This window comes from Melanaphis sacchari, unplaced genomic scaffold (genome assembly GCF_002803265.2).
Source record: "Melanaphis sacchari strain LSU unplaced genomic scaffold, SCAv2.0 Contig0_pilon_pilon, whole genome shotgun sequence".
In the NCBI taxonomy this organism is placed as follows: domain Eukaryota; kingdom Metazoa; phylum Arthropoda; class Insecta; order Hemiptera; family Aphididae; genus Melanaphis; species Melanaphis sacchari.
The window spans coordinates 11,079,820-11,093,204 of record NW_020270366.1 but is presented as its reverse complement, the minus strand read 5'-3'; the positions used below and the strand labels follow the sequence as shown (position 1 = coordinate 11,093,204).

At 25.6% G+C, this 13,385-nt stretch overlaps 1 protein-coding gene across 1 annotated transcript; it reads left to right on the top strand.

The window, feature by feature from the left end:
* Nucleotides 1–531: 531 nt before the first annotated feature.
* LOC112602954 (PH-interacting protein) lies at nt 532–11,987 on the top strand. The gene is made up of 27 exons (XM_025351372.1): nt 532–589; nt 703–761; nt 900–929; nt 996–1,055; nt 4,272–4,416; nt 4,478–4,570; nt 4,629–4,789; nt 4,855–5,031; nt 5,161–5,312; nt 5,413–5,745; nt 5,827–6,037; nt 6,746–6,958; nt 7,038–7,263; nt 7,393–7,476; nt 7,540–7,660; nt 7,801–7,963; nt 8,044–8,331; nt 8,392–8,589; nt 8,662–8,866; nt 8,936–9,094; nt 9,172–9,422; nt 9,497–9,648; nt 9,876–10,106; nt 10,365–10,548; nt 10,686–10,782; nt 10,842–11,072; nt 11,132–11,987. Exons 1-27 carry the CDS (start codon nt 532–534, stop codon nt 11,917–11,919), a joined length of 5,070 nt encoding a protein of 1,689 aa, XP_025207157.1. The 3' UTR covers nt 11,920–11,987.
* Nucleotides 11,988–13,385: the final 1,398 nt, after the last annotated feature.

Below are 13,385 nucleotides of genomic sequence, written 5' to 3'. Positions count from 1 at the left end.
AAGTATTATTCAATTATTCATAATATTGATATTTATTATAGAAAATAACACAACATAACCTTAAATAACTGAGGATTTCCCGCCAATAAGCAGATAACCATTTTAACACAAAGAATAACCATGGTAAAAGATTAATAATAAAAATCTGAAAAATGTAGTATGATAATACCACAGAATAGTACAGAATAGATATCGATACAATTACTTGTGATATGCAGAATGTTTGTTTATGTACAATGTTTATCATTCACCATTATTAAATATTAATCATTATATTATAGTACATTAGTCGAATATTCACTTTTATTCTTAAGTTTTTGAGTTGATACTTATTGTTGTTTTGTATACATTTTGAATTTTTAAATCAACGTTGTTCATTGATGAATGCACACGTTTTAATTATGTTCACAAAGGAGTATTACTTTAACTTGATGTTTTAATATTTACTCTTCGATCATCAATATTATCAACATACCTTCTTATATTGTAATAAAGATTTAAACAAAACTTTACAATAGATGATTCAATGCCATGGATTTGGATAAAACGTTTGAAATAATGCAAGAAGAAAACGATAGTATTAAATCTGGTAATAAATAATAAATCATATTTTCTTAATAACTTTTCATAAATTACAAATATATTTATTGTTATTTTGTACACTATAATAACTATTAACTACAACAATTTATTCAATTGTAGAGTTATTCTTTTTGATTGCCAAGTTCCTTAAGGATAGTCAATTTAAAAATGCTTTTGAAGTAAGATATTGTATTTTAAAATATTTAATCTAAAAATACCTATTACAACGTGCGTAATACATAAGTAGTTTAAATATCATAGAATTTTTATCATTTACGACTGTTTTTTGTTAATATTTTTTTATTTTTTATTCATAGGCACTTAAATTGGATTTGAACGAATCAAATGTAAGATATAATATTGAAAAATTATAAATAAATTGTATTTTTAACAAAGATATATTTTATTTTTAGATTCTACCAACACGTATTGATTTTTTAGGAGAAGAAAACCAACAAACTTTTGATGAACTGGTATTTTTTATTTATACATTATTATATAAAATATGCATGTAATATAAAAAACTTCCAATAACAAATTAATAAAAATCAATATATTTAATCAGTAATATTGGGAATTAGAAATTGATGATTAACACAATTTTTTAACATGTTTACTGCATATTAAATTTATTTATACTAATGACGCTAAAAAAACAATCTTTAAAATTAAAAATTTTAATATTTTAATGTATATTTTGTACATTCTTATAAAATCATACTTATTTATAAGAGATACTAACCAAATTATAGTATATTTAATAACAAGGTACATAATGCCAATTAGCATAATTTAGCATATGTAACAATGTTAAATGAAACTTTTTGACATACAAAGTGAATATGTCAATATAGATATGTTAGAATTATATCTGTTTTTAAAAACCCATGAGTTTCATTGAATATATAATCATTGAATTTATCATTGCACAAATTATATGTTATGAATAAGGCTCGGAAGTTGATGCAATTTGCATTTTTTTTTGGAACTTTTTAGACGATGCTCTCCTGGCCACAAATCTGTTTCATAAGCATATGAATCTAAATAACTAATTTTTATTTTGCATTTTTTTGCATTTTTTGGTGTTTATTACTTTTTAAGTCATTTTTTGAGATTTTTAGGTCATTTTCCCACATTTTTAGTTATTTTTACTGATTTCACACTAGTTCATTTCTTATCGTTTTTTGTTAACCATTATGCCGATAACTTAAACCACAGACATTTATAAAACAAATATTTTGAATTTTTGAATTTTCCTATTTTAAGGACATTTTTGTCATATTTTGAATTTTATAGTAAAATAGAGTAAAATATTTAAAAAAAATATATTTTTATTAATATAAAACTAATATTCTTTGATTAATTTTACATAAATTCTGTAGATAGTTGAAAGGTAAAAACTAATTATTTTGAGTCTCTAATACAAATGTAACAATGTTTTAATTTGACAAACAAATATGTTTATTCAAAAAATATTTTTCAACTTGGGATTATTAAATCTGAAATAAAAATATTATTTAATTTTAATAATAATTAATATATTTTATTTATACTAAAATCATCATTTAAACTAAAACCTTACAATTATAAATAAAACTAAGATTAATATTAAAACTATATTACTAATTTTTATATTTTAATATTTTAATTGCGCTAGTGAGAATTTGTTTGTTTAAATTTATTCAAAACAATTTTATGATCATGAAACATCAATTTTAATTATCACATTCACTACTCAATGGTATCATTTTCCTTGTTATTAATGCTCTAAGATTGGGACAGTATTACAATTAAACTATTAAATTTTATTAGTATTTCCTATTAGTAATGTTATATAAGTATGCGCAAGTTGTGTATAGAGATTTAAATTTTAAATTTTTAAAACTTACATTTTTTCAGCATCATGATAAATATATATAAACATGTTACACAGATTATTTGTTAGATAGGTTTTTCAACAGCTTAAATTTTATAATATGATAGAGAAAATCATGAGCTTACCAGAAAACTGGGATTTTCACAGTATGCATACTCCCTATCCATATTTACTCTCATTTTTGGAAAGCTTTTTCTTTGACACCTCGATGATTAAATATGCATGGTCATATTATAAAATATTAATTAGTAATTATATTATTCACTTAAAATATCACAATTAAAAATAGAAAACTTTTGTTTTTAGGTATATTTTAGATTCTATATGAAATAATATAAGTATCAATTTTACAATGTTAAATTATTTTTATGTTTGAAGTTGCCTTTTATATGCTCTTGTTTAAAGCAAGGGGCTATTTCGTGATAACTTTAAAAGGTTAAATGTAAAAAAAAAATAAAGTTTAATTTCTATTAAAATGAAATTAAAAAAAGAAATTGAGGAAAACAGAATTTTTATTTAAAACATTTATCTAACATTATTGATTTTCTTATTCAATTGTAATTAAAAAAATAAATAAAACTATAAATAATTGAAACTTCTGCAAAATGTTTTTGTTTGCATTTTCTATACATAGTATAATTTTCAAAATATTTTAACTTTTTTTTAAAACTATAGACAGGAAATTTCGAACTTTTTTTTATAATTATCAATAAAAAAATGTTTATAATGTTTGGCAAATTAAAAAAAATTTATAATTATTTTATTGTTAAAAATAGTATAGTTAAGTTAAAGTTTTAAAAATTCATTACAAAGATCCTCATAACTCAAGTATTACGTGCTGAAACCAAAAATTCAAAATTTCTCTAGATTTTTGAAATTCATATTTGATATTCAAACAAAACTTATAATTTAATTGCATAGTAATTCAAAATAATTTTTCATGGGGATTTGAAACGATCTATATATATATATATATATATATAATAATGTAACAATAACATTTTCAATACATTTAAATTAATTTTATACTATAACCTGTTTGCTATACCAAAAACATATTTACACCATTCTACAGTATTATAACAATAATATATGACATTAATAAATGCTATTGAATAGTCTAGGTCCTAGGACAATGGTTTTCAACCAGGGGTATGCGACATGATCTCAATGGATATGCGAAAAAAATTGGCTAATGGCGGAAAATGTTGAATTTGTTTATTTAAAAAAAATATTTATTATAAATTATTAAAAATGAAAAATGATATCACAAATTAAAATTTAACCGTCAACTTATCTAATAGATATAGAGTATAAAATGTAATATAGGATTTTTGTTATTTTTTATTTAATTATTTTAAAAGTAGTTATGTTTAAAAGTTTAAAATTTATAATGAGGGGTACAATGTAATGAAATATTAAACTTAGGGTCACATAATAAAATTAAGTTAAGAACAGCTGGTTTAGGAAAATAAAATTGAAAATTCAAAAAACTCTGAAATTGAAATAATATTAATTTTCAAGGAATAATAAATATTTTAAGTACTAAAAATTAGTTATTGAATAATAAGTAATAACTAATATTATATTATTTTAAAATTAAAATAAATGGATAATTTCCTAATAAAAATGTTATTAGATATTAACAGTAAATATTACATTTAATTAGTTAATAGTAATAAATAAGTGACTAAAGCAAATGTTTTTTTTCATTTGTGGGTAGACCCTTTTTTAATATTTTTAGTAGGTTAAAATGGCCTATCCACTTTTAGAAAAAGTATTTGTAATATTATATTTAATATTTTTGTTTTAGGAACGAAAATATAATCACATTAAATCTGATCACTTGTTAGACATTTGTAAACGTATCCGATTATTGAGTAATTATGAAAAATCCTCAGTTCCAGTGGTTTTTTCATTACTTGGAAAAGGAAGCTTTTCACTCGTTAATACTCAAAGTACATTTTTCATGCATTTTATTATTTAAATTTGTATTTGAAATTATTGTTTGTGTTCTAGAAAAACGTAAATACCTATCACTCGCTGATTGTATTACACGTCAACACAATTCTTTGCCATTGCCTCCTTTACATGTTCGAGGTCAAAACATTGGTAATCATCAATTATTAATACATCTATCCTATTTATTTACTTGAATTATATTTTACAGTTAAAGTGTTATTTGGTCGTGAAATTTCTGGTACGGTTGACAAAAGATATTTATTACCTGTATCCAAATTTTCAAACGTGGAATTTCATGGACGAGTTCTTGGTCATTTAACTGCTGTTTATTGTGTCTGTTTTGATACAACTGGCAGATATATTGCTACTGTATGTTATATTTAAATATAATTTTCATATTAAATAACATTTTATATTTTTTTTTTTTTTTTCAGGGAGCTGATGATTATTTAGTTAAATTGTGGGAGGCAAATACTGGAAGACTTTTATCAACATTAAGAGGTGCTAGTGCAGAAATAACAGATATAGCAATCAATACTCAAGCTACATTAATTGCAGCAGGAAGTATGGACAAAGTATTGAGAGTATGGTGTCTTCAAACCGCTAGACCAGTAAGTTTTAATAATAACTTTTTAATAAATAGAGATTAACTTAAGTCTGATAGAAATACGAGCAAATTTAAAATTATACAGATTTTTGCACTTTATCAAAATCATTAATAGTTTATTTGTTATATTTAGATTGCCCATATAGTTGCACACGCTAGTATGATTGTAACTGTAAATTTTTGCCCTCAAACATTTAATGGACTTGGTTATATAGCTTCAACTAGTACTGATGGTTCAGTTGTGTTTTGGCCATTTCGATCTAATAATGGAAATACAATTTTTGAGTGAGTTGTTTGATTAATTTTTATTATTATATATTTATACTGCTCTGTTAATATTTATTAGCTTCTTAAAATATAAAAAAAAATATTTTTAATCTTACAGATCTAACTTAACTGTTTATAATGAACGCATGCGACCAGGAAGTGCCAAAATACTTTGTGGTGCTTTTTCAGCTGGTGGTGTAATGTTTGCTACAGGCAGTGCTGATCATAATGTTAGAGTTTACAAAATGACACCCCCATCACCAGATGCATCAGCTCCAGTGCGCTTAATGGAGGTTGAAGCTCATTCTGACACTGTTGACTCTATACAGTGGGCTCATAGTGGTTTAAGATTTAGTTCTGGTTCAAAAGATGGAACAGCATTAATTTGGGCTTACAAAAATCAAGAATGGAAGTATAAAACATTACACATGACAACAAAGTTAAATAAAAAGTTAGTTAAAGCAAAATATACATTAATATTTAGTACATAATTTAAAGATGAGTAATTAAAAAAATATTAAATTATTATTAGTCTTATGGAAAAAAAATCTGATGAAGAACTTAAGCAAGTTAAGCCATCTGTGACATATTTATGTTGGGATCAAAGTGACCGTTGGATTATTACTGCGTGTACAGATATGACTATAAAAGTTTGGGATTCATTTACTACTGAACTTTTACAAGTAATGACTGGACATAAAAAAGAAGTATATGTTTTAGAATCACATCCATTTCACTCTAAGGTTTGTATGAACTCCTGTATATTAAACGTATTTTATAAATTAATATATTTTAAGTTCTAAGTGGAGCGATGAATATATTATTTTTACAAATATGTGGTTTTTTTTTGAGTATGTACAAAATAATAAATCGAAAGAAGCTTTGATTTTCAACTTTGAAGGTGGTTTTAGATAGAAAATTGGATCTAGTTTGTACTTTAGACAAGTCAAAATTAAAAATCCCCAATACTTTTTTTTGTAATCAAAAATAAAAATTAAGGAAAAACGAGAATTCTTATGCAAATCCAATATTATTATTAAAATAATTATTTTATAACCATGGTTATCTTAACACTTTTATGTAGAGTATTAATTATACAGAGTAAAATTTTAAAAATATGTAAGTTATTATTTAGATATTACCTATCTATTTATATCATGAACTTATTCTTACTTTTTTATGGTAAAGTGGTATTGCTAAAAAATTAAAAACAATATAATAATATAGTGTAAATAAACATGTATATTTTATTTTAGCTACATTAAAAAAAATTATCAAGAAATATACTCAGTAATATAGGCTAACAGATTGTTTCCACTCAAAATGATATATTATTAAATTCAAATTTAACACATCCATAATAGTAAACCACTAGACACCTAAAATATAGCAGGCAGTACTTATGTCCTACCTTTTTTTTTAAATTAAATATTAATTTTTTTTTACATAAGATTTTGTTGAGTGCTGGTCATGATGGCAAGATATTTATTTGGAATATTATAACTGGAGAAGTATTAGTATCGTTTCAAAATTCCATTGAAGGTCAAGGTTTTGCTGCATTATATGATGCCAAATGGTCTCCTGATGGTACGATGTTTTCAGTAACTGATTCACAAGGTCATTTATTAACTTATGGACTAGGAATACCCTCACCCCGTAGAAAAGTATATAAATTTATTAAAATATTGTTATTCTATTTTATTTACTAACTTATAATTTTTTGTAATAATAAATATGCTCTAGGTTCCATATGAAGTATTTTTTCATACTGATTATCGACCATTGTTACGGGCAGCTGATCATTCCGTATTAGATGAGCAAACAAATACAGAACCACATTTAATGCCTCCTCCATTTTTGGTAGACTCTGATGGTTCACCTTATCCTCCAGAAATTCAAAAACTTGTTCCAGGAAAAGAAAATGAAGGGCTTTTACAACTAGTGGCAGATGTAATAATTAACGAACTAGGTTAGTAACTTTTTCAATTACCATCTTTAAAAATGCAATATTTAAAATATTACCATTGTATAACTAATATATTCCTTACTTAGTTCAAAATGTTAATAATATTTCTTTCATCAATTTATTTAATTTTAGGCCGAACTGAAGTTATTGGAATTCGAGGAACTGCTAATATGAATACTGTTGAGCATTTATCTAATAATTCACCTAATCAATCTAGTATGTAAAATGTTATTATTTTATATAATATATATTAATATTATCATTGTCATTATGTTTTAGGAGTTATTAGTTTACAGCCATCAGTAGAACAAAATAGTAGTTCATTTTCATTTGAAAATAGACCAAGAATTATTTGCAAACCATTAAAACCATCAATAATGGATCAAATTCAAAACCGATTGTATGTTTATAATGAACATTTTAAAGACCCACTTTATACAAGCATGATTATTTTATTATTACAGTTTTCTTTAAGATTAACAATATATAACATTGTATTAATAAATAAGCATTATTTTATAATAATTTATGATTTTCTAGAAAAATTTTGGGTGTTATGGAAGAAGAAGAGTTTACTTTAGAAAGTGATAAACCACTAGTAATTGATGAAAAACCACAAGTTTTGTCTGTTAAGCCAAAAAAAAAACCTCAAGCAAAACATTCATATAGTACTAGAGCAACTATTGTAGAAAATGATCCACAAGTTGGTTAAATAATTATATTTTCATTAAATTCAATATTATTTTCAAGCATTAATATTATATTTTTTTTTATATATTTTAGGATAATAGATCATCATCTAACCCTGAAGAATCTGAAGAGGAGGATGCTGATTACACTGATGGAATTGATTCAGATGAAAAAGTTGAATCATTGTCAGATTCTGATTCTGGTTCTAGCTCAGAATATTCTGATTGGGTGGCTGATAGTGGCACTAATCTTGAACCACCTAAACGTACTCAACATCGAAGGCGTCGTGTTAAAAGACCTACTACTCCACCTTCATCTCCATCACCTCCATCATCTCCACATGATGGACCTAAAACTGTACCTCCTCGGAAAGTACTAAAGGTTAAAAGTTTAAGCAGTTTTTTTTCATAGTTATTTTTAATATATTATGTTTTTTATTAGGATGTTCCAGAAATATATAGACCTTCTGAGTGGTTTTCAGAAGTTTTACCAAAAAAATCACCTTATTGTCCTCAAATGGGTGATATTTTAATGTTTTTTGAACAAGGTTATAATTTATATTTAGAAGCAGTAGAAGCAAAAAAAGTTTACAAATTAAAAACAACACAATCTGCTCCATGGGGAGAATTAGAACTTAATGTAAGTAATTTTAAATATATGTAGAATATTTAAAAAATTATATTTAGTATTAATTGATAAATTTATTATAAGGAACCTCAAATGGTAAAAGTAATTGGAATAAAATATGAGATTAGACCTCCTCGTTTATGTGGATTACGTTTAGCTGTATTGAAAGAAAACGGTGATCATACTTCTTTTAGTTTTGACCTAAAGTACCACGATATGCAAGATGTAATTGATTTTTTAGTTCTACGACAAACATATGAAGCTGGATTAGCAAGAAAATGGAAAGAAGGTTTCATTAATTTATTTTAAATATTTTAATTTGATTGTGCAAGTTATTAACTATTTCAATTTATTGAAGGTCAACGATTCCGAAGCATGATAGATAATGCTTGGTGGTGTGGTAAAATAGTTGAAAAAAGTAACTCCCGTTCACCTTTTTTATGTTATCAAGTTCTTTGGGATAATGGTGAAAAAGAAAATTTAAGCCCATGGGATATGGAACCTATAAATCCTAAACGTATGGATTGTTTATACTTATATATTTTACCATTTTTTATAATTTATGTTTATTAATTATTTTTTTTATAAATGAAGGAGAACCGTTGAATGGTATGTCACTACCAGTGACTACAAAAGAAATGAAAGATATATTATACCGACCAGAATCTGGTAATAAAGAATGGCCTAGTGGGTCTCGAGAATTAATTTGTGACCGAATATTAAGAGGATTGCATGATCTTATGGGAATGTCACTTGCAGAACCATTCCTTGCACCAGTCGATATACAAGAGTATCCATCTTATGCATATATTGTAGAATATCCTATTGATCTATCTATAATAAAAGTAAAATAATTTTTATATATATTTAAAAACATAGAAATAATAACTAATTCATTTATTTATTATTTTAATTTTAGGCAAGATTAGAAAATCGTTTTTATAGACGTCTGGCAGCTGTACAATTTGATGCAAGATATGTAGCAAGTAATGCTGAAAAATTCAATGAAGAGGGTAGTGATATAGTGAGAAATGCTCAAATTATCACTGAAATCTTATTGAAAATAATCAAGTATGTTGTACAGATTTTTGTATCCATATTATTTTACTTTCAATATATTAAATGTTAATTATTCAAAATGTTTTTCTAAAATAAAATATATTCTATTTTTAATTTTTATTGTGCCAAATTTTTGTTTCTCATAATCTTTGAGATATGTTAGTAAAAAGAGTTAACTGTATAAACTTTTGATAAATTAAAGTTTTTTTTACAATTTTACTAAGCTTAAATTTTTATAGATCTTCTTCACCAGTTGAAGTTCCTGCTCTGTGTCGTCAATTACAACAAAATTATAAAAATAATGAAGCAGAAAAGAAAAATGTATTGACTGATGATCGAACACGTAAATTAAGGCCTAGATCATTAAGAGATAGAAATCGACGAGAATCTAATCAGCCATTTAATTGGAAATTAGAGTGTAAAAATTTTTTGAAGCTTATGTGGTTGTCAAAAAATAGTACCCCATTCAGGTAAAATTATTTAGTAATTACAATTAATTAATCTAATTTTATAAAAAAAAAATACATTTAGTTTTATTAACTAAGGCTTATTAATCAATAATTTTTATACTTGTGGTAATCAATTTAATCAGTTATACTCATGTATTAAGAATTTTATATGTGATTATTTGCAGTTTTTGTTTATCATTGTTAATTATAAATAACATATATTATTGTAGTATAATTTACTAATAGTGAATATTCATTTAAAATAACTTTATTTTTTAGGGAACCAGTTGATTATAGTAAATATCCAGATTATGAACGAGTTGTTAGTACACCAATGAATTTAACAACCATTCGAGAAGATTTACGTGGAGATAATTACAAAACTCCACTAGATTTTTGTGAAGATGTTAGACGAGTATTTAATAATGCACAAACCTATTTTCAATTTTACCCTGATGAAAAGGTATGATTTTGTATATAATAGTATATTTGAAAAGTTAAATTATATAATTTGGTGATCTATTGAGTCCATTTTCTCAAAAATGACTGACATAACCATAATTAAAATGTATAACAGAAGAAAATGTTTTTATGTTTAAGTTGGAGCAAATTACTCAAGAAATGATAACTATGTCAGAAGAAAACATAACTCAAATACTTAAAAATTGGGAAAGACAATCATCCAAACGCCCCACATGTAAGTAAAATATTAAAAAAAATAAATATTTTTAACTGTCATATATATTTTCTAAATAGCTATAGTAAGTCATTTAAGTTCACGTCCTCAAAGAAGATGTCGCTTAAAAAGACAAAGAGACTTAGACAATAGTCCAAGTGAAGATGAAAGTGATGCTGATTTCAATCTAAGAACTAAAAGACCACGAAGGTTAAGAACTGTTGCAATTAAAGAAGAAACAACAGATCAATCATCATCAGAAGAAGAAATAAAATTTGATCCTAATCAACCTTCAACTAGTTTTGCACATAGTAAGTTTTATTTATTAAGTTAATTTTTAATTTTTAATTTATAAATAAAATGATTTTAGATGAAAGAAATGAGCCTAATCGTGTTAAAATAAAAAAATCTATTGATATGCCATCAACTAGTTGTGAGGTTAAAGAAGAAGTTCAAAGTGATGATGAAACACCACTTAGGCGTCATTCGTCAAGAATTCGTAAATCTACTTATCGTGTACAAGAGAATAATGATGAAAGTGATGAAGATGATGATTACACTCCCACTAAATCTCAGCGGCCAAAACGATTAGTTAAACCACTTCCACAAGATATTGATGATAGTGATGATGAGGTTATGCCTACCAAACCATCGCATAGTAGGCGACTCCCAGTATGTGTAGAAAGGTTTGAAGTACCTCCTATTACTAGAAGACAACCTACAAGATTTCATGATGATGAAGACAATGATGAAGAAGATCAACCTACTAGAGCTAGAGCTACTCAATCAAGATTTTTAAATACAGAAGAACCTGATCAGAGAGGAACAAGAAATTTGAGAAAGAAAAAACGCTGGGATTATGCCAAAATGTTGGATGTATCTGGTGTAAGTAGTGAAGAAGGCGCTGATGACTGGAAACCTTCACCAAAGTTTTCCAAAAAAATATCTTCCCGTCATAAAAGTCAAGCCTTAAAGACCAGAAAAAAAAGGAATTATACAGAATGTAGTGATCAGAGCTTCAGTAGTGATGATAATAATGATGACAATGATGATGAAGATGATGAAGAAAATAGTGTTAATATAAGGGTATCTGTAAGTAGTAGAGGGCGGATTAGAAAATTAACAGCAGAAGCCAAAGCACATTTATTTCGAAGATAATAAAATTTATTGTTAACCTCTCTCATTTCTTAACAATTTGTATTATATATCTTATTTTTTTATTATTATTATTTTAAAATTGAACTGTCAATACAATATTCAAAAAATTACTGACAAATATGATTATTATTAATTAACATTCTATATATTAATTGTAATATATTTTTAGTTAATTAAGATGCATTTAATGCCTAATTATATTTTTATACTTATTAGTATAATATTGTATATTGTAGAAATTCAAATTGTTGTCTTGAAAATCTAAGCTTTTATTTTCAATTCAGTCTGTTTTGATAGGCATGACATACTTGTTTTATAATATTAAAATATTAAATGTCTAAATTATTGATTATAATTTATAATATTGGTCAAGTGTAGTTTGGAAATTTTATTTTTATTGTTTTTAATATTTAAGATTATTACTAAAATTTTAAGAAATAAATGTAAGATATTGATTAAAAGAATAATTTTAAAATATATGATAAAATATTTAAGTACTCATAGTTGTTTTTGAATATTTATTTATTTAATTTAAATTATTTAGGTTTTTAATGTTATTATTTTGTTAGTACCTACCTTTAAGATACAAACCCATACAATGCCTATAATAGAGCTTTCGCTGCACCTGACAATATATATTTAGATATTTATTAAACTTTACTAAACTTTAAAATACTTATAAATTATTATTATTTACAGTTATTTGAATCCCTGATCATTACAATATAACATAACTAAAAATATCATCTTTCATTATTCATAAGACCCGGGTAACCAAATTAAACAACGGACGACGACGACATGGCTGCAGCAGCTGTTCTGCACGGACGGCAACGACTCCGCCTCGATCGTATTTACACGGCGTCAGAGACTTTGGCGCGATATGACTGGTTAATGAATAATGATACTTAGAGGCAAAAGGTAGAAACACGAACGTCAATGGCGCCGATTCCGTGGAAACTTAATGTCCCAAGGTCCGAACCCTAGGACGAAATATAAGGAGAGTATCAGAGCATCTAGTGAATCTTTTTTTCACCCCACAGCAATCCATTCGGCGCATCAAATCTTCGCCGCTCTCCTCGTGTTATTTTGGTCTGTCCGTCGCCAGGGTCATCATCTGCACCATTAACCCTCGCTCCCGCGGTAACTTTTTGGAATCAAGAACCAAGTATCTATATTTAATCCCAAATAATGATTTTGGCGGTTTTTTATTGCTATATTCATGTCTATATATTAGTTGAAATCACACCTAAATCATCAGCATTCAGCAAAGGTGGATAGGGTAATGTCGTTAGAATGGGAGCATAAACTATACAAGCGTATATTTTATACACTATATGGCATACACGATACACCTAATAATTATATAGTTATAAAAAAACAAATATTTTGATCATATTTGGAATTAAACAATTCATACTAAATATAATACATCAATTTTCCATCCTATGTTTTGAAAGTGTTTG